At 55.6% G+C, this 22030-nt stretch overlaps 10 protein-coding genes across 10 annotated transcripts; 7 read left to right on the plus strand and 3 right to left on the minus strand.

Annotated features, from left to right (window-relative positions):
- Positions 1–1189: 1189 nt before the first annotated feature.
- On the plus strand, positions 1190–2190 carry GLOTRDRAFT_125088 (uncharacterized protein; the record flags this gene model as incomplete). Its single annotated transcript, XM_007863362.1, has 3 exons — positions 1190–1792; positions 1847–1963; positions 2029–2190. The coding sequence occupies 3 exons, from the start codon at positions 1190–1192 to the stop codon at positions 2188–2190; spliced, it is 882 nt and encodes a 293-aa protein (XP_007861553.1).
- A 364-nt stretch (positions 2191–2554) lies between these two features.
- GLOTRDRAFT_102948 (ClpP/crotonase) lies at positions 2555–4234 on the minus strand (the record flags this gene model as incomplete). The annotated part of the gene is made up of 6 exons (XM_007863363.1): positions 2555–2641; positions 2700–2757; positions 2820–3091; positions 3150–3373; positions 3662–3771; positions 4161–4234. 6 exons carry the CDS (start codon positions 4232–4234, stop codon positions 2555–2557), a joined length of 825 nt encoding a protein of 274 aa, XP_007861554.1.
- A 985-nt stretch (positions 4235–5219) lies between these two features.
- GLOTRDRAFT_69761 (uncharacterized protein) lies at positions 5220–7996 on the plus strand (the record flags this gene model as incomplete). Its single annotated transcript, XM_007863364.1, has 6 exons — positions 5220–5562; positions 5647–5748; positions 5801–5990; positions 6048–6264; positions 6316–6972; positions 7032–7996. The coding sequence occupies 6 exons, from the start codon at positions 5220–5222 to the stop codon at positions 7689–7691; spliced, it is 2169 nt and encodes a 722-aa protein (XP_007861555.1). The 3' UTR covers positions 7692–7996.
- Positions 7997–9707: 1711 nt separating this feature from the next.
- On the plus strand, positions 9708–10709 carry GLOTRDRAFT_98119 (HMG-box; the record flags this gene model as incomplete). Its single annotated transcript, XM_007863365.1, has 2 exons — positions 9708–9934; positions 9986–10709. Coding segments are annotated over exons 1-2 (656 nt in total), but the record flags the coding sequence as incomplete, so codon positions are not given.
- A 747-nt stretch (positions 10710–11456) lies between these two features.
- On the plus strand, positions 11457–12145 carry GLOTRDRAFT_109417 (uncharacterized protein). Its single transcript, XM_007863366.1, has one exon. The coding sequence runs from the start codon at positions 11727–11729 to the stop codon at positions 12003–12005; it is 279 nt and encodes a 92-aa protein (XP_007861557.1). The 5' UTR covers positions 11457–11726; the 3' UTR covers positions 12006–12145.
- Positions 12146–12241: 96 nt separating this feature from the next.
- Positions 12242–12691, minus strand: GLOTRDRAFT_30030 (Sm-like ribonucleoprotein; the record flags this gene model as incomplete). Its single annotated transcript, XM_007861976.1, has 2 exons — positions 12242–12462; positions 12529–12691. 2 exons carry the CDS (start codon positions 12689–12691, stop codon positions 12242–12244), a joined length of 384 nt encoding a protein of 127 aa, XP_007860167.1.
- An 853-nt stretch (positions 12692–13544) lies between these two features.
- GLOTRDRAFT_102952 (P-loop containing nucleoside triphosphate hydrolase protein) lies at positions 13545–15081 on the plus strand (the record flags this gene model as incomplete). The annotated part of the gene is made up of 2 exons (XM_007863367.1): positions 13545–14268; positions 14327–15081. The coding sequence occupies 2 exons, from the start codon at positions 13545–13547 to the stop codon at positions 15079–15081; spliced, it is 1479 nt and encodes a 492-aa protein (XP_007861558.1).
- Positions 15082–16522: 1441 nt separating this feature from the next.
- GLOTRDRAFT_135844 (uncharacterized protein) lies at positions 16523–18082 on the plus strand. The gene is made up of 5 exons (XM_007863368.1): positions 16523–16762; positions 16823–17145; positions 17201–17250; positions 17300–17788; positions 17862–18082. Exons 1-4 carry the CDS (start codon positions 16532–16534, stop codon positions 17779–17781), a joined length of 1086 nt encoding a protein of 361 aa, XP_007861559.1. The 5' UTR covers positions 16523–16531; the 3' UTR covers positions 17782–17788; positions 17862–18082.
- A 360-nt stretch (positions 18083–18442) lies between these two features.
- On the minus strand, positions 18443–19417 carry GLOTRDRAFT_69772 (uncharacterized protein; the record flags this gene model as incomplete). The annotated part of the gene is made up of 6 exons (XM_007863369.1): positions 19307–19417; positions 19238–19253; positions 19095–19182; positions 19006–19029; positions 18756–18947; positions 18443–18705 (listed from the first exon to the last, which is right to left on the minus strand). The coding sequence occupies exons 1-6, from the start codon at positions 19363–19365 to the stop codon at positions 18443–18445; spliced, it is 642 nt and encodes a 213-aa protein (XP_007861560.1). The 5' UTR covers positions 19366–19417.
- Positions 19418–19528: 111 nt separating this feature from the next.
- On the plus strand, positions 19529–21482 carry GLOTRDRAFT_119211 (WD40 repeat-like protein). The gene is made up of 3 exons (XM_007863370.1): positions 19529–19959; positions 20013–20888; positions 20939–21482. The coding sequence occupies exons 1-3, from the start codon at positions 19576–19578 to the stop codon at positions 21371–21373; spliced, it is 1695 nt and encodes a 564-aa protein (XP_007861561.1). The 5' UTR covers positions 19529–19575; the 3' UTR covers positions 21374–21482.
- The last annotated feature ends 548 nt before the right edge of the window (positions 21483–22030 follow it).

Genomic DNA, 22030 nt, shown 5'->3' on the forward strand with positions numbered 1-22030 from the left:
TACCTGATAGATATCAATCATTTCTCGTATCTTACGCAGATGGGACTTTATTGTTTGCAAATGTTTGGTTGTAGTGTTTTCTATAGTCCTCTGCGAAATCGTCTCTTCATGTTCCGCCTCTCATCATATACTCGCCCAATATTATTGTTTGCGCCGATGCTGATCCACTCGTCCTTTAGCTCTCCGTGATTCTCGCTGTCTCACTGTTGTGTGTGGTATGATGTCTCAACATGCTTTTTTGTTCATTGTGTTCTGTATGTCTATGTCTCAGTCTTTTTGTTCGCTGCGCATGCTCTGTCACCTGCGCCGTACTTGCGCTCAAACTCGGTGATAAATGGCTCGTTATTCATTACACTACTCAGTGCAAGGCGGTCAATCCTAATACAATGACGTAATTTGTAGCCTGGCAAATCCAAATGTTCCCAAGGTCTTTTGCGACGGTGAGGTGAGTGAACACCACTCATGCATCTGCGCCCATCGCCTTAAGTGTCCCATTCCTGCTTATATGAAGTGGTGCTGCGAAGCCTCAACTGGTCCGACAACGATATCGTCGGTTACCACTCCATCAGGTGCTCTGCACTTAGAGAGTAGAGATGGTCGACAGCAGACAGAGTTACGTGTTTGTAGTGCCACGCATGTCAAACAGATATATTTTTAAATAAATGCTCGTCGCCAGATAAAGGCAAGGGTTTAGGGTCCTAGAGTTAAGCGAGTCGGACTGTGAAGCGTAGGAGCATGCGTGACGGAGCAACTTGACCTGGCGGTTCTCGGCCACCGTAGGGCAAGGCAACGTACCGCCTCTTCGGAACAAGGTACTATACACAACGGCGTATCGTGGGTCCCTGTATCAATGCTGTAGCCAAAGCGGGCCAATAGCGGGCCAATGCCACACCTCGAGGCGCACTGGCCCATTGTGCTTTGTTCTTGATCAGGAAAATGCGCGCTAGGCCGGGCACGCTTTGAGCTTCTCGTGATCCGTCGATGGTGCGATTCGACTTTCTTGGGTGGCTTGCCACAGCGAAGCGTACTCCTCAACCCCATTTAGGGAGTATGTTGTATTCCGCTTGGATACTTCACCGCGTTCTTCGCCACAGCCCTGCGTCGCTGGAGAGAGATATAATCACTACATTCATACAGTCGTCCCTAGGTTCACCCCTTACCATCTGTCGCCCCGCCACAGTCAACTAGAATGTCTTCGTACTCGTATTCAATCATTCTCGAACCGCGGTTCTCACCCACACTATACACCGAGCTACCGAAATGGCGACGCAAATTCCCTGCCCTCAACCTGCGATATGAGGACCTGGACAACGAGTTCATCTGCAGCTCTCTGGAGAAGCTCGGGCAAACATCAGACCTGGGAAAGCGAACGGCTATCATCAGCGCAATCAAGCAACGACAACTGCTGATTGAGAAACATTGCATTGAGCTTGAATTATGGGGCAGGTTGGAGACGATGGGGATGAATGACGCAGAGATTGAAGCGATGGCGGAGGAGGAGCTCAAGGAGAGGCTGAAGGAGAGAAGCAAGCCGAGACCATGGGAGGTCGAAGAACAGACGGAGGATGAGCTGGATGAAAGTAACAAGGACGACGAAGAGACGGTTCAAGGTATGGTAGTTGAAGAGAGTGGCGAAGAGAGGGATGAGGGAGAAGTGGTGAAGGAAACGATACCGCCGAAGCCGCACGGCGAAGAGTACGAGAAACTTCTGAACGATATCTTAGAGCAGGCGGTAGTGTACCCCGGGTTCGACCCCGCAAGGATAGACGAGCCCTGGCCGTACTCCTTCGTGGTAAGTCCTTCACCCATGCCATGGTATATTCATCAACTTACCCCTCGACCGTAGGACGGAGAGACAGTATGGATATCGACCACAGTACGTAGACGCAGTGAAGAACGTGCTGTTGTGCGGTGGCGCCCTGGCACAGTAGTTGGCTCGGCATACGTCGGAAACCATAGCGGAGTGAGTGAATTCTATTCGGTGCTTTCCTCGTCCCCCCGCGGCTGAATGCTTACCTGCATTGCCAGGAAGATTCTCCAGTCACGTACCTGGTGGAATACCATGTAGAGGAGCCACGAAGACGGTTCAGGGTCAAGCAGTGGTTCTGTCCGCTGGAGGGGACGATTAAGCCGGATACTGCACACATTCGCTTGCTGTTGAAGGCGCAGACGAAGTATAGCTTGGTCTAGTAAAATGATATGTAAGAGATGTTCGGCTGTTTAGGTCGGCGGCGTAGGGTCGTTCGTCCGTCAGACCTTGCATTTACGTGTATTTTCTGTGTACAGTTTGATATTTTGTATGTGATATTTATGACCACGTACCTTCACCGTATAGACATCTTATATCTACGAGAGACCATGCCCTGACGGCTATTCGCCGTGAACCTATTCTTGTCGCTGCAACGGATATCCGGACCATCGTCCATAGCTGAAGATAAGCTCACTCGTCATATGGATTGATGCCATTTATTGTACACCACATCACGCAGCATACACATGCTAACGCCTGACTCGCACGACAGTCAATACATAAATATCGCTTGACCATAGGTCGCTACAGCTTGGCCCCGCGTTTCGTTACTAGCGGAGCATACTGCGGCTTTGTCTTGCTCTTCATGCCCACCATCGTATCCCGCATATCCTGCACGGCAGGAAGTCGGTGGTGAGCCCGTCGCTCTATCAGTGACGGAGAGACTTACCGGTGCTTGCACCATAACACCATTCCACGTCGCCGTGTACTCCAAGTTATCCTGCACGCTACGGTTCGGTTAGTACTCCAGGATTGAGGAACCAGGAGAAAGACAAAGCGAGAAACACACGTATTATCCCTTGCATGCAACATCAGCCTCTTCGTGCCCACTACCGCCACGGGGCTCTTCCCCGCGATCTCTTGAGCTAGATCTATGGCGGCACGTATCACCGCGTCCCGCCCGCCATCCACAACGCGGGAGAGGAGTCCAAGTGCAAGGGCTTCGGGAGCGGAGAAGGTGCGCGCAGTGAGTGCGAGCTCGACTGAAAGCGAGTGGTTGCCCGTGATCTTGCCGATGCGCGCGAGCGTGCCGATGTCGGCAGCCAGGCCCACGTCGACTTCCTACATCCACCAGATTCTCACCACGGATAGTGCGATGAGGAAAGCCAGCAAAGCGTACCTTGATGGAGTAGGAGGAGTCGCTGGACCCGTACCGAATGTCGCACGCGGAGATGATGTCGATCCCCAGGCCGATGCACCCGCCGTGCACGGCGGCGATGACGGGGTACGGGCAGCGCTCGGTCGCGCTGATGGCGTTCTGGAAAGCGAGGATGAAGGAGCGCAGCTGGAGTGCGCGCCTCGCGGGTTCGGTTTCAAAGCGCGCGAAGGCATCCAGGGCGTTCACTATATCGATGGGGATTGTTAGGTTAGTCGTACTCCTAAAATGAAGGCTAGTCTCGCAAGCCAGTCGCTCCAGTTCAGCGTCATAAGGTGAGATTCCTATGCCCCTCCATCTGGTGTCTTTGTACAGAAACATCCCGGCCGAGGTTGAGAACGGCACGGAAGTCTGGAGTGGGGCGAACATGCACTCCACTAACATACACCCGATATCATGGACGACGAAGTCCTTGGGCCACCCCAATTAATCCATCCTCCAGGTAATTGCTAAAGACGACACTAAAAACAGCTCACTGTCAAGGCCGGCGGTGAAAAGTTTCGGGAGGCTCGAGGAAAGGACCACCACGATAACATCGGGGTTTCGGCTGATCTTGTCAAATATCTCTCCGTATTCCGTCCACATCCTACCTTCATGTTAGGCAGATTCTTGAAATATCAAGTTCAGCGCTTACTCCTCAACGAATGAGTTGACCGGCTTTCTGCGGAGAAGTTCATCAGCATGACATGCGAATACTGTAGCATTGGTCAAGCCCAATCCTGGTCTTCTGTGCCAGCCACTAGTTCATTTGATAGAGAGAATCTGCACCAGATGAAGCTGACTTTGCCACTGGCAAAGTTGAACACTGCCCTATCCATAAGTTCCCTTGCAGGCTGCTCAGACTCTGCCCGCCCAAAACAAAACATCCTGCGACGCAAAATACGGCAACTTCACCTGGTGCAAAGACCGTCGGTCGAACGAACTGGCGGCCGCGCAAGCAGCCACGTTCGAACTTCGCTTCGAATGCTCACGTACCTGCTAAGCTCGACGTGGGCAACGTAAGGCGCTGCAAACGACGCTTTGATATACTTGCCGTCGACGATGGACATGGCGGTAGAAGGCAAGCAGGACCACCGAGACTGGGTCGCGCAAGCAGGTGTTTGGCCGACCCGGCCTCGCGCGTCCCGCTGCCGTACTCGTTCGATGCACCTGATTTACGACAAATGTTTGTTCTCTGACATATCGCGAGCACAGAATCTTCGGAAAGGTAAGACTTCGATAAACTGGATTGTCGCGGTGTAAACAAACGGAAGGGGACTTGGAAATTTGTGGAAGAGAACGGGCGTTTAAAGCGCCGCCCTGCACTAATCGCGACCAAATACGGCCACACACGTCCTCATCGCCGACAACGACGAGCAGGCCTCTCCCATGTCGACCCGCAGCTCGCGCCTGTCGCCCTCGCCGTCTTCCCCGCTGCCCAGCCATGGCTCGTCGTCAAAGCTGCCGAAATTCCTCCAGAAGCAGACCCGCGACCGCTCCAAGTCGGCCAGTCTCACGGACCCGGGTGCCAGCGGCAGCAGCGCGCACTTGCCAGCGTACGCCGCGTCGGACCCGATAGCGGAATCGTCGAGCGCGGGCAGGCGCAAGGGCGGGAGCAGGCTGCTCGGCGGCAAGGACAAGGAGCACCGCGCGAGTAGATCGCAGCACGATATCGAGCGGGACGACCCCGGCGAATTGGACGACGTCGACGACGACGAGTCCGCTGCCGAGGAGCCGCCCGTCATCGTCGAGCCCCCGCCGCCTGGCCAGGCCTCGCAGCGCCCGCGCACACGCTCCGAGCGGCCGGCGAGCGCCGCCGCGGACATGCACCCGTCGGTCTCGCTCATGCCGTCGTCCTCCGCGCGCCTCACCGAGCTGCCCACGCGCCTGTCGGGCTGGTTCCAGCACACATTCAGCACGTCGTCGACCGACCTCTCGCTCCCGTCGCTCCTCTCGCAGCAGCAGCAGCTCTCCGCGTCCGTCGGCTCCCCCAAGGGCAAGAGCTCCGCGCTCCTCGCCGCCGCCAAGCACGGCAAGGGCCATCTCGACAAGGCCATGCGCTATCTCCTCGACAGCGACGCCACCCCCGACAAGTGCACCGACCCCATCTGGCTGCTCGGCGTGCAGCACTCGGGGTACGAACCCCCGCCCCCGCTGCCCCCAAGTACGCCTTCTCCTCGTCGCAGCTCCGCAGATTCACGACGCTCGCCTGCATCTTCTTCACACCACTCATCTTCCTCCTCGTCTACCCAATCTCCCATTCATCCCGATCCATCACTTTCTCAGTCCTTGTCGTCCCCCAACTCGAAACACCCCGCTGCCAACTGGCCGCCAGAATTTTATGCTGATTTTACGTCTCGGATATGGCTCACGTATCGCTCTCAATTTGCTCCCATCCGTGATTCGTCCCTCACAGCGCTCGAGTCAGAGATCGGAGAATCCGTCCAACAGAGTCCCCCAGCCAAGAAGTGGAACTGGTTAGGAGGGGAGAAGGGGTGGACAAGTGACGCGGGGTGGGGATGTATGTTACGCACAGGTCAGTCACTATTAGCCAATGCACTCCTCCATCAACTGCTAGGACGAGGTACGTCTTGATCTTTCTCCACCTCCCTGTCAAGCACTAAGGCCGATCACAGACTGGCGAAGACCACCAGCTCCTGTATATACCGCCGACTATGCTACTTATGTTCGTCTCATCACATGGTTCCTCGACTCCCCATCACCCCTATGTCCCTTCAGTGTCCACCGTATGGCTCTTGCCGGTAAAGAGCTAGGCAAGGACGTCGGGCAGTGGTTCGGCCCCAGCACCGCTGCAGGGGCAATCAAGTGAGTGCATTCTTGCCTTGCTATTAATGCAACTCTTCATGCGAGACTCGCTTCTAGGACTCTTGTACATGCATTTCCAGACGCTAATCTCGGAGTGGCTGTCGCGGTGGACAGTGTCGTGTACCAGACGGATGTATACGCGGCATCGCACGGGCAGCTGGGCTCGCCTCGCCGATCGCCACGGACCTCCTGGGGTCACCGCCCGGTCCTCGTCCTCGTCGGGATCCGACTAGGTCTGGAAGGTGTCAATCCCATATACTACGACGCGATTAAGGTACTCTTCTTTGCCTACGATGCGCATGCTGCGGGCTCACGCGGGAGTTAGACCTTGTACACCTTCCCCCAGTCAGTGGGTATCGCGGGCGGGCGCCCGTCCTCCTCGTACTACTTCGTCGGCTCGCAGGCCGACAACCTCTTCTACCTCGACCCGCACCACGCGCGGCCCGCCGTACCGCTCCGCCCGCCGCCGCCGTATAGCTACAGCAGCGACGCGACGCCGCGCGTGCCGAGCCAGGACCAGTGGGACCGCGACTCGTCCGTGTCGGACTGGGAGAGCGGCGGCTCGGGGCACCGGAAGAGCCGCTTCCGCGCGTCGCCGCAGCACGGGCGTACGCCGACGTCGCCCGCGTCGTCCGTGCGCACAGGCTCGTCCGCATTCTCGTACCACCACCACTCGAAGAGCCCGAGCCCGCTGCAGAAGCAGCTGTCGACGTCGACGAACGCGTCGGGGTCGTCGCATGGGCACGGGCGGTGGTCGACGGCGGCGACGACGGACTCAGAGATCGAGATTCCTGGCGAGGGCGAGCAGCTCGACCCGGTGCAGGAGCATTATGTGACGGCGTATTCGGCGGCGGAGCTGAGGACGTTCCATTGCGACCGCGTTCGGAAGATGCCGCTGTCGGGGCTGGATCCCAGCATGCTCATTGGGTTTCTCTGCAAGGATGAGAATGATTGGTTGGATTTCCGGAGGAGGATGGCAGAGGTGAGTAGATGGCTTACCGCGGCATTTTATGAGAGTAGGCACTAACATTGGACGACCAGTTGTCCCGGAAGCACAAGCCCATTTTCTCGATACAGGACGAACCGCCATCTTGGCCTTCTGATTCGGACGAGTATATGGGCTTGGAATCGATCTCCGAGCCCGACATGGATATCGATATGCCTGAGGAAGAGGAGGAGTTTATGGACGCCAGGTCCACGTCTGCCTCCCCGGCCGCAAGTATTCCTGGAGGCGGCAAGGGCTCAGAGGTGGACACGGAAGAGGACCCCATCGGCCCCATTACGCCTGGGCCGAGCTCGAGGAGCACGTTTGAGATCAACGACGAGAAGCGGCGGGGAAGCGTGAGCTCTCAGGACGAGAGCGTCGAGGACGATCTCGAGGACGATGACTGGGTCGATCCCTCGTTGCCGACGCCCTTGGCGCAGCCGTCGGCGCCGGTGCAGCAGCAGCAGTCGAAGCCGCGCGAGCGCGAGGGCAAGCACAAGAAGTCGAAGAAGGCGGCCGTGCCGGTGGTGCGGATGCCGTCCCCGCCTGAGCAGCAGCATTATCCCTTCCCTGTCACCGTCGAGTCCCCGGAGGATTCGGTCGTGTCGTCGAGGAGTAATAGCAGCAGGCGGGTACCGCAGTTGCATACGGTGCGCGCGAGGGATGGCGGGCGGACGCAGAGTGGAGGCGTCAAGGGCGTCCCGACAGAGGACTAGGGAGTTGTTGGTAACACCGGTTCATCCCGCGTAGGCGGAATCTTCAACGTTCGCATCAAAAGACACTTGTGTGTTGATACCGCTTTTCTTATTCCTTTCACCTTCTTCACGTCTCGCATTGCTATCGCATCTACCCCCTGTACTTCTGTTTGTTCCCCTTTTTATCATTCACTGAACTGAACCAGCCGTACGATCTGGCTGCTGTCATTTCAGGCCCGAGGTGGGATGTTCCAATCTGTACTACTAGGTACATATTCTGTGGACGCATCTGACTAATAGAATGATACCCGCTGCTGTACAACACGAAAACACGACGATGTAAGAATAGATATCAGAGTGAGTCTGACATTGAAGGTTCACATTGAAAGCACAGGTTGAGTACGATGCTGTGGAAGGCATCACGCTGCGGGGTGATCGATATCCTGTCGTACTGCGGTGCAAGTTGTGTAGTAAGATAAAGCAAAATATAGGCGAGCAGGCAATCGAACGCGCCGTAGGATCATGGCAAAGATCGAGGTACCCTGCAAGCGTCGATGAGACATCAGTAATCGAGGCGTGGTCAATGCCGTGTTACCAGGCATCATCAATACGCAGGCATCATTCTTTAGCCTTGTGCATTAGTAACCGCGGCGAACGACGAGATATGTCTTGGAATGACAATGGTAGCTAGCACACGAGACCATGCCGTAGATAGACTGGTGTATATACATTCAGGCTCGCGAGAAGCCCTTGACGTGGGCAAAACAAGGAGAGGGCCAGGAATGTTGAGAAGAGCGACGCGGAGTCCCAGAGCGTATACGAGATAGGAGTCGCGATATGGCGAGTCCAGCATCATGAAGAAGATCGAGGCGTGTCCCTGCGGATGTCTGAGACATCATTATGCAGCCGAATCTTTGCGGAGTGTCGTGGGCAGTGAACCGAAGTTGAAAGTCATGTTATGGAGCGAGAGGCCAGACACCTCAACTTCCGGCATAGGTACGAAAGCTCACATGTCATCCATCTGCCGACGAGCCCTTCACGTGCGGAAGGTGGGCTAGGTGGAAGGACGTGATTACCGTTGACAGCACGGTCAGGATTGAAACAATATGGCGGAAGTCTTAGACTCGAGGAGAGACAATACGTAGTCTTCGCCATGGAAACCATGTTGTAGGAGAAACTTCGCGAGTCCGGCGACGCCTGGCGTCACAGTATGACGTTTCCGTTCCGGTAAGCTAGCACGAGGACACCAGATAATCGTCAGAGGCAAGCTGTACAGCACGAGGAGGATGATCAGCAGTGGGTGCTCAGCCACCGCGGAACCGCCCCTCAGGTGGACTGCCGCGCTACTGGGTAATTCAGATCGGTGGGTAAGTCCCATCCGAGAAGAGTACACTCGACTTGTTCGGTCTGCGCAATAATTGGATTGGGAGCATTCATAAGCCCTGGCCAGTGCGGGGGATCACGCAGGGCCACCGGGCTGTACGATCCGTGGAATCGTGCCTGCGATCGTTAACCGAGGTCGCCGAACTTTGCAGGAGCTTGTGGGCGCCTCATCGCGAACGAAATACGTGATAGTGAACGTCCGCCGAGGGCTGTAGCGTCCGGGACGGGGGGAGAAATGGAGGATAAGGTCCTAGTCATCGCAGGGATCAAGGAGCCGAGATTACAGTCTGGGATATAATCGTGAGTGCAATCGAGGTAGATAGGAAGACGGGAAGGCATGAGGACAATAAGCTCGGGTGCAGCCAGGGCGTTCTATTGTCTCAAAACTCTGGTCAGTCGACAGCCAGTCCCGAGACAATAAGCCACTGGGCCTTGACCCGGCCGCCACAGTTACCATATATGGGCCCGCCTCGGCGAACAGCCGCCTATGATTGGCTGGCGGTGCAGTGAGATCCAGACTGAGATGCGGCTTGAGGGCGTCGCTGGAGAGGCGCTCGTAGTGGATAATTCGCCGGCCACGGAGCTGGGTGGTATAACCCTCCGTGGCAGTATAAGATGCCGCACCTTATTGTCACCTTCTCCACCAAACCCCTCCCTCAATTGTCCGCCGTCGACACGAGGACAAAGAAAACGCTGGCTCGCCCACTCCTCGAGCGTTAGGTTTTCTCCATTATCCTCCCCCCTCCTGCAGTTGCGGGCGTTTCCTTCATTATTCTTGTATCCTTTGCACGGGCTTGTTTGCTTCCCATTCTGTATTATTCTCCATTGTCTGAAACGAACAATCATGCCCGCTCACCGCACTCGCGATACCCCCGCCCGCTGTGAGTAGCTTCGCAATCCCCGCCTGTAAAATCGATGACTCAGTAGCGCAGCAGCACTCGAAGTGACGACAGACGCACCACAACCACCCACTGTAGCCATCATATCCCCGACGCCGCGCGTCTTTTCCTTCCCTATCAATAATGACAGTCCTTCTCCGTCCCCGTCTAGCTCGCCCTTCGACCCCGACGTAAACCCCTTCGCAACAGTATTCGAGTCAGCTTCCTCACCAGCGACATCCATCGCACGCACCCTCTCTCCAGCAGAATCCGTATCCTCCGATTCCTCCACGCCGCCTGCCAGATCTTACCACAAACGCCAGAAGTCCACTCAGTCCACGTCCAGCGACACCACCTCCGAGCGCCGCCCGAAGAAGGGCGACGAAGGCTACATTAAGCGCCCCGAGAACGCGTTTATCCTGTTCCGCCGCAAGTGCTGCGAAGAGCGCAAGGAGCTTCTCCAACAACTCGAGGAGTCTTCAGAAGGCGCAAACACCAAGCGTCAGCGCCAGGCCGACCTGTCCAAGCTCATCAGTCAGCAATGGAAAGCGCTCCCGGCGGAAGACCGGCTCCACTGGGAAGAGCTCGCCAAGGAGAAGAAGAAGGAGCACGAGAAGATGTACCCCGACTACGTGTACCGGCCGCAGCGGTCCAAGCGGAAGGGCAAGGGTAAGAAGAGCCTGGGCGACGACGAACACGATCAGACGGACGGTGAGAGCGTTCCCCTGACCTTGCACGCTCCCACCATGCGCGGGCACGGCCGATCTTCGTCCGCACCGACGCCGCCGCCTGGCTACGGCTCCATCCAGCTCCCTAGTGTCTTCATGCCCTCGTGTCCATCGTCGCCCTCCCTGCTACCAATGATTAGCAAACGGCCGCATAGACCATCGAACCTGCACCAGTCATCTACTCCCTTCGACTTTTTCCCCGGCGAGAGTCTCCCTCCTGCGTCCTTCCAGCAGCCGACGAGGCTCTCGGTAAGTCAAGCGATTTTTATTGTGCGCTGTTAGCTCACCACGGGTTACTTCAGACGAACGCCTACAACTTCGGCTTCGCCAGCGACAATATGGGTCTCGGCTCCAAGGAGAACCCCCTGCTACTGCCGCCCCTGGCTCTCCCCAACGACTACCAGCTAGTATCCCCCTCCGACACCGCAGCGTCCGCCTCCTCCGGACCGCCATCCCCGCAGCACCAAAGTCCCTTCACGCCCCAATTCGTTGACTCCGCACTCCCAGCGACGAGCATCCACGAGCCGCACGCGCTCCACGCGTCGTGGATGTACACGGGCGAGATCGACGTGGACGCGCACATGCAGATGGGCGACTTCCAGATCTACGAGGAGCCGTCCGCGTGCCCGCAGTGGGGCGAGAGCCAGGAGTGGCCGCAGGACGTCGGCGTCGGGAGCCTGGACGAGTTCGAGCTTGCGAGCATCCCCGAGCTCGAGCTCGGTCTGTCCAGGTTCGATGAGTTCCGTGCGGATGGCTCGTCGTCCTCGGGGACGTTTGCTCAGGGTGAAGGACCTTCGCAGTTCCAGATCCAGCAGGCGACGTACCAGCAGCAGAATGCGCAAGACCAATTAGAGGGCATGTTCGCGCTCGATGGCATGGACTTCGTGGATGGGTCGCACCACAACGGCGGTGGTGCTATTTAACTATTTATTCAAGAACGTCAGTCAGACCGGTTCTGGCGTGACACGAACACTGAAGACTGAAGAACGAAGAATGAAGACTGAACGAAAAGCTCACGGACAACCAAGCATCCGCATCGTCAAATTATTGCATATTTTGGGATCGAGATGATTCACGGACACTTACGACTGATTGATATGAGCGTCGTCCAGCGCTGTGCGCTGGGCGACTGGACTCCTTGCATTGCGGATGATCTGTATTTGAATTCCCCGTACGTCTCTATTATGCCCGCGCTCCCGGCGTTGATTTCGTCGGTTATGTATCTCTTCGCTGTCTCGATACCCAGACACCCCTTTTGTATTCATAAATTTACACTCACCTCTCACAATCCCATCGCGCCCCCCATAGCACCCGTTCATTTACCTCATCTTCTCGGCGTTCTTTAATCGTAAATAGTGCCCTTCTTTATGGTCTGGATGGCCATCATTTATTTTGGTGCTTTCGCAGTACCTGTGTATTAGAACGCTCTTGAATGATGAGGCCAGACTGGATACCGCCGCGTTAGTTATCGCGAGTGGTGATGAGCTACAAGGTGTTCGAAAAGCATTCGTTATTGGCACAGGGGATATACAGAGCGGTTCGAGAGAGCGAAAGAGCCAACATAGGTGCAGAATACAGCGACTTATATTGGCTCTGCCGCTGAGATATATAACACTGCAAAGAACAAAGACAACCATTTTAGGGTAATGAGGAAGACGTGCTTTCTAGACAAAGGGGAAACATACGCACCATTGTTTCCTCGGATGAACGCGTCCCCGTATCGATTCGTTATACGGCCATTGACATGCTCCTCAGTCTGCTCGAGCGCGATGTTCATGTAGCCGTCAAGGCAAGAGAGTACACCTGCGATGACCACGACGTTCAGCATTGCCTCGTGCAAGCAAGGTGTTCGTAGGTATGCCAACTTACCACGATAGTCTACGCCTGATGTCAGGCGCACTACAACGCGCTTGCCTACGACACCCTTCAAAAAGTCTGTCGGGGATCCAGAGACCGTCGTCGGCGCTGCTGGGGGTGGAGGCGGCGGCGACCCAGAGCCCTCTGCAGGAGGGGGAGGTGTACTTTCGTCCATGGAGGAATTAGTGGACAAGGAATAAATATCCTAATTTCACAGGCAGGGAATTCCTAAAATAAACATTATTACATCCTCCATTTTCGTCCAAGAGGTTTGACCAAGGAGACGCTGGTCACTGACTGACCTGCTCGTCCCATTTTCTCTCTCTTGCTCGGGCTGTGTCCGTTTGGATCGCTTCACGCAATATAGAGCTTTCTAGCTGCTGCGGCGTACGGAGTGGTTTGATCTGAGGCCTTGCGAGCAGCTTAACGCGTCTGGGGGAATTACATTCGCGTTCCGGGATTCACTTTGGAAGAGCGGGTCAAGCAATTACGGGCCTCGTATATGTCTCTGTTCTTCCGAAACGTAGGCCTAGCATCTGCGAGACCGTTATTCCGCTCGGAAGCACAATGCTCGTGCTTTCATTCCTCCTCCATCGTCCAGAAGCAGTCTAGCAAGGTGCGAGGGAAAGGACGTAAGTGCTCATTGTATTCTTGCTGTCGTTCCACTTAAACGGCTCCTAGCATCTGCACGCACTCGACTGGTCAAGGATTTGAAGCCAATCGCATCAAGTTCTCGCGATCGCGGTAAGTATGAGGTGGCTCCTCGTCTCCCATCGGGCAAAGGCAAGGCGCGGGAGACCAGTCCTTCAGAAGTATTGGAAGAAGAGGAACGCAGACGGACGCGTAGTAGGCCTACAGCAAGCCATGAACCTCGGCTGGAACGAGACAGTGCACCCCATCTGAGCGGCGATGAGCCTCGTCCTGAGCCTGAGCCTGAGATACGTACTGCGCCGTACGAACGAATGAGGAGTCGTATAGATATCGAGGACACCCTTGTCAACCTGTCACCAAAAGAACGCGAAGAGATTATGAAGTCTCTACCAACAGCATTCACGTCTCCACCGCTCATGGAAGGCCTCGTATCGTCTCTCCACCGTGTCCTTGGACCCAGATCGTCCCCGACCGCAATCCAAGCTCTGTCCATCAAGCATATCGTCTCCACGCTGCAAGTCCACGTACCGGACCGCGAACAGGCCCGTCGGTGGCGGGAGTTCCTCCTGGCGTCCGAGACTGGCTCTGGTAAATCATTTGCGTACCTACTACCGCTGCTGCAAGACCTGAAGATGACGGAGTCGAATCCGTTCCCTGATCAAGTTCGCGAGACTCGCTCTCGGGCGTCGATCAACCCTCGAGCTATCGTGCTGGCGCCGACACACGAGCTGTCCCGGCAGCTGACGTCTTTCGCAAAGTCTGTCTCTCATGACATTAAACTAAGGATTCTCTCTGCGTCGCGCTCTAATGTGCCAAATATCTCTTCAGCCAAGTCCGCGTCGCAGATGGCGAGAGACCTAGACAGGATATTTGGCGAGGGCGAGGCTGGTTCTGAGCTCGAGCTGAAAGGCCGGGGTAATGCGCAGGATCGCGACGTGGACGTTCTGGTCAGCACACCCATGAAATTGCTCGAGATGCTCAGAGGGAGGTACTGGCGCGAGGAGCGTCCGAGATTCCCTGGACAAAATAACGAGAAGAAACCAGAGGTGGGATTTGAGAGGGTAGAATGGGTCGTCGTGGATGAAGCCGACGTGCTCTTCGGTGCGCAAGTTTATTAGCTGTTTAGAACATCCTACTTATAGACCCGCCGTCTTCCCAGATCCCGACTTCAGGACGTTCACCCAAGACCTGCTGTCGGACATTAGCAAACAACGCGGCCACCCAGTCTCGCATATCCTGGATCCGAAGGCAAATATAGCCGCGGGCCCTGTCCACTACCCATTCCACTTACTGCTCACGACCGCCACCATACCTGCGATGCTGAACTCGTACCTGGAGAAATTCCACTCGTCGATGACGCGCCTCGCGTCGCCCAACCTGCACCGTTTACCCCGGACGCTGAAAAGGGAGACGGTAGGCACGTCGAGCGGGAACAGGAACGCCGACGTCGAGAAGCGTATAAAACAGGTATGGGCGGAGGACGCGGCTGAGGGCCGAGAGTTGTCCCGGATCGTCGTCTTTTGCAATCGCTCGACGAAGGTGCACGACCTGTGCGCGTACCTGCAAAAGGAAGGCGTCAAGTGCGTGGAGATCACTAGTACGGGCGAGCAGAGGCTGCGCGGCTCCAACAAGCATCTCGCTGGGTTCCTCAAGAATACATCTCCGGTCGTGGCTGATGGGGACGATGCTGACATCCCGCGCGTGCTGGTGACAACGTCGCTGTTGTCGCGTGGCTTGGATTTCTCGCCTTCGGTGTCCCATGTCTTTATCATGGACGAACCGAGGAATAAGGTCGATTTCTTGCATAGAGCGGGGAGGACGGCGCGGGCTGGTGGGAGAGGGACAGTGGTGATATTTGGGAAGGGTAAAAGAGCCGCCGACTTGGATAGGGACCTGAAAAAGGTCAGATATTAAACATTGGCGCTGTGCTCGTCCGCCATCGGGTATAGACTACTGATCGATTATTGGGTACTGTACATTTGCTATCGCTGTAATGTCAATCCTCACTCGCTGATCCTGAGTTATATCTTGGTTCGTGCAGGGTCGGGGCGTCATTCGGTCGGTCCGACTGGTCGTGGCCCCAATCGAACAAGTGCCGGGTATTACGGCAGCTCTCCACCCGCCTGAACCAACTCTCTCTCTTTCTGCTCCGTCTTCCTTTCAATGGCGCTCTCACTCTCACTATCGCTTCTCATAGTTCATTGCCTCTTCTTGCCCAGCTCCGAGTGCATCCTGGCTATTCTCGTCCTGGCCGCCGGTAAGTCAAATTCGATCTTATCGAAACACACTGCCCTCAAATTATCACCCCCGCGGTGCGGGAGTATATCAGAGATAGCTGGTCGCGCAGATCGGCGATGACGCAGACCTCGATATCATTAGACTATAACAGACGAGATTATTCAGAGCTCCTTATGCCATTCCGAGGGGTCAACGACTCTTTGGACCGGAGCGCACGGGCATCATATGCAGCTAATGCCGTGAAAGCGTAAGTTAATGGGACCTTCCCTCTAACCCATGGAAGTCATCCCTCAGTGGGGGGTTGCTCTAAGGCCGTGGTGTGTCAAACCACAGCGGTGCAGGTGATATCGAACCGGAGTAGATGGCCGTACCATCCGACGGGCTTACTTTGGAATGGGACCGACGCGAACCCCCTCACCTTTACGAGGGCCTTCGCAGTTTCCTCTGGCGTTCTCATCTTCGTATACGACTACGGAGCTAGCTACAGTGGCTGGAGAGCGCGATATTACGAGACGGAGGTCTCGGAGCAGCTTTAGATTCAGTGAGCATCTACTGTTACGCAGTACCACCTCACTTTGAGGTGCGTACATACTGAGCTAGCGAAGTAATTGTGATCCGCAATCATGAAAGGCAAGTTTCATCGAGTTGACATAACTGTGATGGATAGTTGTGAACAAATTGTGGACTAGTACTCGCAGCGACGCAGCGACAAGTACTGACGCCACGTCTTTCTCTGAGCCCCAAGTGGCGAGTCTCTGCAGCCGTGGAAGTATGAGTACAAGCGATGTGCCCAATCTAGCGCAATGTCTGGGAATGCAGAAGCTGAGGATCGTCCGAATGTTCCCAGAAGACAGACCGGAGCCACGGCCACATCGTAGCAACGCCACATCTGACACCGATAAGCTATTGCGCCCGGGTGCAATACCCGGCGGTTTCGATCAGCAGACGCGGGGTATTCGCAGGTAAAACTGACCCGGGCGTTGCATCATGGCCTTTCGGCGAGGAACCATCAGCCAAATGGGCCAATCATGTGTCGCAATCCGCTTGACCCATCTCAGCTTTTACATATTTCCGAATCCGATGGCCGCGCTCGCTGCTCCTCTCTCGCAGACGGCGAGGACGATCCATGGAGGCCCGACCCCCTCCTCCCCCGCCTGGCACGAACTATCTGCAGACCATTCAGGCGGAAGTAGATAACGTCCTGGTCGCCCACACGTTCACGGTCTTATATGTCCCGCTCTTCATCGCGCTCCTCTGGTTCTCCACACCGCGCTCGCGGAGACAGGTGTCGTTCGTTCTGAACGTCATATCCATATTACTTGCATTTTCCGTGGGCGTTGTAATCGACATCTATGCGGTACGGTGTATCTCGAATCCGTTCAGGCTCACGCGTAGCTAACGATGGAACGTCTGGAAGGTCACGTCTCTTACGAACCCCACCAAACCTCTCTCAGCATCTTGGACGATCGCCATCGGCGTCCTGGGTATTTTCCAATCGATCCTTGTCGACACCATCCTCCTTGCGCGTCTTTTCGTGGTATACCCATGGAGGATCACCTCAAACCCCCGCCGTTTGCTTATCTTTGGGTTGCCGATCGCTCTGAAGCTAGCTCGGATAGCGAATCTGATAGTTTACATCAAACTCCTCGCGGACGCCGCAAGTAGACACCAATCGATAGAGTTGCTGATTACAGCGCCGTACCTGAAGGTCGAGTGGTTCTTACAGCTCGCAGATAACCTGTACGTCCAAGTCAACTTTTGATTCAGTCGCTTTCCTCACCCGTACAATTTTCAGTTTCGCATCGGTCGCGTTCCTTGCCAAGCTCCGACCGCACATTCGTGGAGGTGAGGAAGTCAGTCGTGATCTCGCGTGGGGATACTAAAAGACTGGTAGGGTCCCTTGGTCGCAAATTGAAGACTTTGTTCTATATCGCGGTCTCCAACTTCGTTATTCCGGTCATCTTCTCCTTGGTCCAAATCATCTTCCTCTACCGCTCCAAGGATTACCAGGCGCTGAACAGCATCATCTGCGTGAACACTTCCGTCGCGGTCATTGGCGTCGTGTTCGCCACGGTATGGGCTGGAGTCGAGAGGCATGGCGCAGACACTAGAGCGCACGACCACGGCGATCTGGATACCGAGGCGGACGCGTACAAGCAGAACATCATCAAGATGATGCACATGCAAGAAAGTACCGTGCATGATCCCTCTGGCACGCAGACGACGACTACGACGTACGCTGTCATGCGACCCGGACCGGAGTCCATAGGGCGCTCCCCGATACCGCCTGGTCGCGAAAAGCGATACCAGCGGCCTGTTACGCCCGAGGTGCCGATATTCTTCATTACGGAGAGCGGGGACAAGATACCGTTCTGAAGCATAGGTGCGCGCCGTTCGCTGTGGCCGAGTTCCGTAGTCTCTTAGCTCTGATTGGCAATTGCGTTTCGCTTTGACAGATGACAGACATAGCATGCATTACGATTGCGGACATGCTTCGCAGGTCTTGATGATTCTGCACACTAGGTTGGGCCGCTATTTGCTTCGACCAGCGCTCCGCGTCCACGGAGCGTGCTGATGATATTCTTGGAGGATAAGACGTTGCTGTATTCTAGTCGCCGTTTTGTATCGTTTAATTGTTGCTTTATACGAATTTCACATTTAGCTCAAGACTTGCTCGATACGATACGGGTTGGTTTGGCGCGGATGGCTCGCCGAAGCCATGGCGCTGGGTTAGGAGTCAAGGTAGGATCAGCTTCGTGGGATGTAGATGCGTTAGATCTGCAGACGTCGATGCTCCGTTTGATCGGTGTCGAGAGTCCACTGCGCTCTCCGGTCACGTACACTACATTCACTGTATGCAGACGACGGGGAGGCTCTGCGCCTACACAGATGCACCATGTAGATTGCCGGTCGTGTAGACACGATTCCTCTAACGGAAAAAGACTGCTACAAGCTGTCAGTGCAACTTGCGTAGGATAGCAAGGCAAGCGTAACGGAGATTACAGGGTCTGTAATCGAGGTACGGTACGATACTGTGTCACACCTGCTCCGCGCCGTCTAACCCCTTCCATCGCATTTCGACCTCGTGAAATACTTCCACCCGCTTGACAATCTGGAAGCCAAGCTTCTCGAACAGGCATATACTCGGGAGATTCGAATCGGAGATGCGGCTGACTAGGGAGGAACGCGCGATGGGGAGAGGCTTAGCCGTAGGTGACTCAGAATGTGCAGGCGAGGAAGCGTAGTCGATGAGCAGCTCTAGCGCCTCCCGAGCGCAGCCTTGCCTGCGGAAGGCGGGTTCTAGAGGCGCTGAGCCTAAGGAAACACGGGGGAAGGATAAAGGGACAAACCTGCTATCATGATTTCTACTTCTGCTTCGAATCCACACTCTGGGTCGTCCTCTCCGGGTGCACCCTTGCAAAACATGTTAACATCACCTATCATGGGAAACGATGTGAATCCCGGATCGGAGGCAAAGACGGAAGGTGTAAGGGGTGGTAGGTCGAGGCCGGCGGGTCGAGACAGGATTATGAAAGTCAATTCTTGAGGGTGACAGTACAGGTAAGCAGATGACCATAAAGAGGGTTATTCTGGACGTACTATCTTCATCTTCTCTCCACTTCCCTGTCAGGGGACGTTGAGCATACGAGCAGTCGCTTTGCTGCGCGGATTATGAGCGATGAACGTACTCTGCATCTCGTGCTCCTCCTCAAGTGTTAGGGGCTCACTGGCAGTAAGTTCACGAAGCTCTGGGTCAAGCATCCATTGGTGGTATCTCTGGAGTCTGTGACCCTTCAGTGCTTCCCGTCCGTCCGATTCTACGGGCACGCACAGCAACATGTTCTTTCCTATCGACGGAGGTGAACTCGAAATATCGGACATCTCAAGACTCAATACTGACATATAAGGGACCAGGATAACCTTGTTGCCGAGAAGAACGGTTTCCTGGTTTACAAGCATGTTGAATCTATGTTTTACGATCCTGTCAGTGTAAGGCTATCCGAGGTCGTCCGACTTGAAGCAGCGCGCGCGGTGCCACAAGGGTGGGAAAGATTCACGGTCACGTGTTTTGTACGCGTGAAGTTCACGCTGGAGTGGCGGCGGTGGTTGAAAAGCGACCTCCACTTTGCACCTCATCATTTACTCTGCTGCATTGCTTTGAATACTGCTATGGCTACGAAGACACCATCTCGGCGTCGTGCACGCTCAGTGACGCGGAACGCATTGACGCCGTCGGCGCTCGTCAATGGTATGAACTCGATGGCAATTGCGACACCCGAGCGGCCGAAGAAGAGCTCTACAAGCTCTGCCGATACTTCAAACCCTTTCATTACGACAGCTTCGTCTCGTGCTCCGTCGAGAGCGCCATCACCGGTGAAACGCGCCGTATCAGGTGGCTTTCAGGTGTCGAGGGAGTTGAAAAGACAAGCCAGCAATGGCGTGATCAGGAAAGGTGGCATCGAGAGCAGGATGCAGGTGGTAAAGCACGACTACGAGCCGCCTCCGCCGGCGCCGAAGCCGGAGACAAAGCGCTCCAAGTCCGTTTGTTCTATGGTGCGCCCGAGTGATCTTTGTTCTCGAGTGGCACGGACTGACATGATATATAGCGCGATTACGAGGGCGACAGGTTCATCACCACTACTCGCGATATGGACCAGCTCGCTGCCAACCTCGAACAAATGCGCTTCGAGCCTGTGTCCGGCTCGCCAGGCCACACTGCCCGCCTGGCCGCAGCCACAGGCATCAACCTGAACAGGCGCATCCTTACATATCATGAGGCGCCCCCCGTCGCGACCGATCGTATGCTTCAGAAGCAACGCGAGGTCGTCGCACCCCTCTACGCGCGACCGGGCGCTCTCCCATCGTCAAACGGCGCAGTGACCAACAAGACCAGGAAGATACCGACCGCGCCCGAACGTGTCCTTGACGCCCCGGGCATCGTCGATGATTTCTATCTCAACCTCATTGCGTGGTCCGCGCAAAACGTCGTGGCCGTCGCTCTCTCCGAGAACACCTACATTTGGAGGGCCGATACGGGAGCCGTGACTCATGTGGGCGAAGCTCCCGAGGGCTCGTATGTCTCTTCCGTCGACTTCTCCAACGACGGATCGTACCTCGGGGTAGGCCTCGGGACCGGCTCCGTCGAACTCTGGGACGTCGAGACCGGCAGGAGATTGAGGAGCATGGACGGACACCAGGCGCAGGTCGCGGTAATCAGTTGGAACGGCCATATTCTGAGCTCCGGCTGCGCGGATGGCAGCATCTGGCACCATGATGTGCGAATGCCGACGCACAAGGTTATGGAGCTTCACGGCCATACGGGGGAAGTCTGTGGGTTGACGTGGAGGTCGGACGGCGAGCTGCTGGCGAGCGGAGGGAATGATAACGTCGTGAACATCTGGGATGGCAGAGTCGGGGACGTCGCTGAAAGCTCTCGCGGTCATGCAAAGTGGACCAAGAGAAATCATACTGCGGCTGTAAAGGTCCGTACCCCCTTCTCTCGTATACACATTTCGTTGACTTCGTTTCGAAGGCCATGGCTTGGTGCCCTTGGCAGCCATCCCTTTTGGCTACTGGCGGTGGTACCAACGACGCCAGCATCAACGTCTGGAACACCACGACCGGCGCCCGTCTGCACACTCTCAAGACGCCGTCGCAGGTCACGTCCATCCAGTGGTGCCCACACAAGAAGGAACTCATGTCCACGCACGGTTACCCTACCAACTCGATTATGATCCACGCCTACCCCTCTCTTGACTGCGTCGCGGAGATCCGTGACGCGCATGATTCTCGAGTGCTGTTCTCTGCGCTCAGCCCCGCTGGCGACGTTGTTTGTACGGGGGCGGGCGACGAGAACTTGAAATTCTGGAGGATCTGGGAGCAGCCGAAGGAGAAGAAGAAGAAGGACGTGAAGATGAGTAGTAGCAAGTTGACGTCCTCGAGGGCGGGCATACATACCATGCGGTAGTAGCCTGTATTCTCATGTTTTCTTATGTCCTTCTTCTATCATGTCTTGGAAATGCAGTTGCCTCTACGTACCGCTATGAACTGCAGTACTATGTCATGTTGCTTTGCTCACATTATCCATGTGCAACTACTGCAAGCACTGTTCACATGGGTGTCTTCTAGTGTTCCGTGAAAATGGCAACGGTAATTAACCCTGTTAATTAACACCGCCTAATTCACCGGTAATTTACCGGTGAGCCACACCTCGCAGGAAAATGTCAGGTGAAATAGGGTAAATTAGGGATGATTCATCCCAAATGCGTCCCACATGTTGCCCTTGCTCTCGACCTCGACCTCGACTTGCATGGGCACCTCGACCCCTACCCCCACCTCTACCTTGAGACACTGTCTCTCGCTCGCTTCCAGCACTTGCAGAGCGGGAGGCCATGGGCTGAGAGTAAGCGCTGTGAGGAGTGGTCGGGTGAGGGGTCGGCCAGACTTGATATAGAAGGCCATGCTATTTTTAAATCCAGGGCATAGGGTTTGCTCGGTCTGACCTCACCCGATGATCACGTGATCGTGGGACTGTCCTTTGGCATTTCCCATAAAGCCGCGTCAGCTGCGGCCGATTCTCCTTTGCTTGCTCCTCCATTGTCCAATGCAGGCTGTATAGGTTGGT

This window comes from Gloeophyllum trabeum, assembly GCF_000344685.1.
Source record: "Gloeophyllum trabeum ATCC 11539 unplaced genomic scaffold GLOTRscaffold_00001, whole genome shotgun sequence".
In the NCBI taxonomy this organism is placed as follows: Eukaryota; Fungi; Basidiomycota; class Agaricomycetes; order Gloeophyllales; family Gloeophyllaceae; genus Gloeophyllum; species Gloeophyllum trabeum.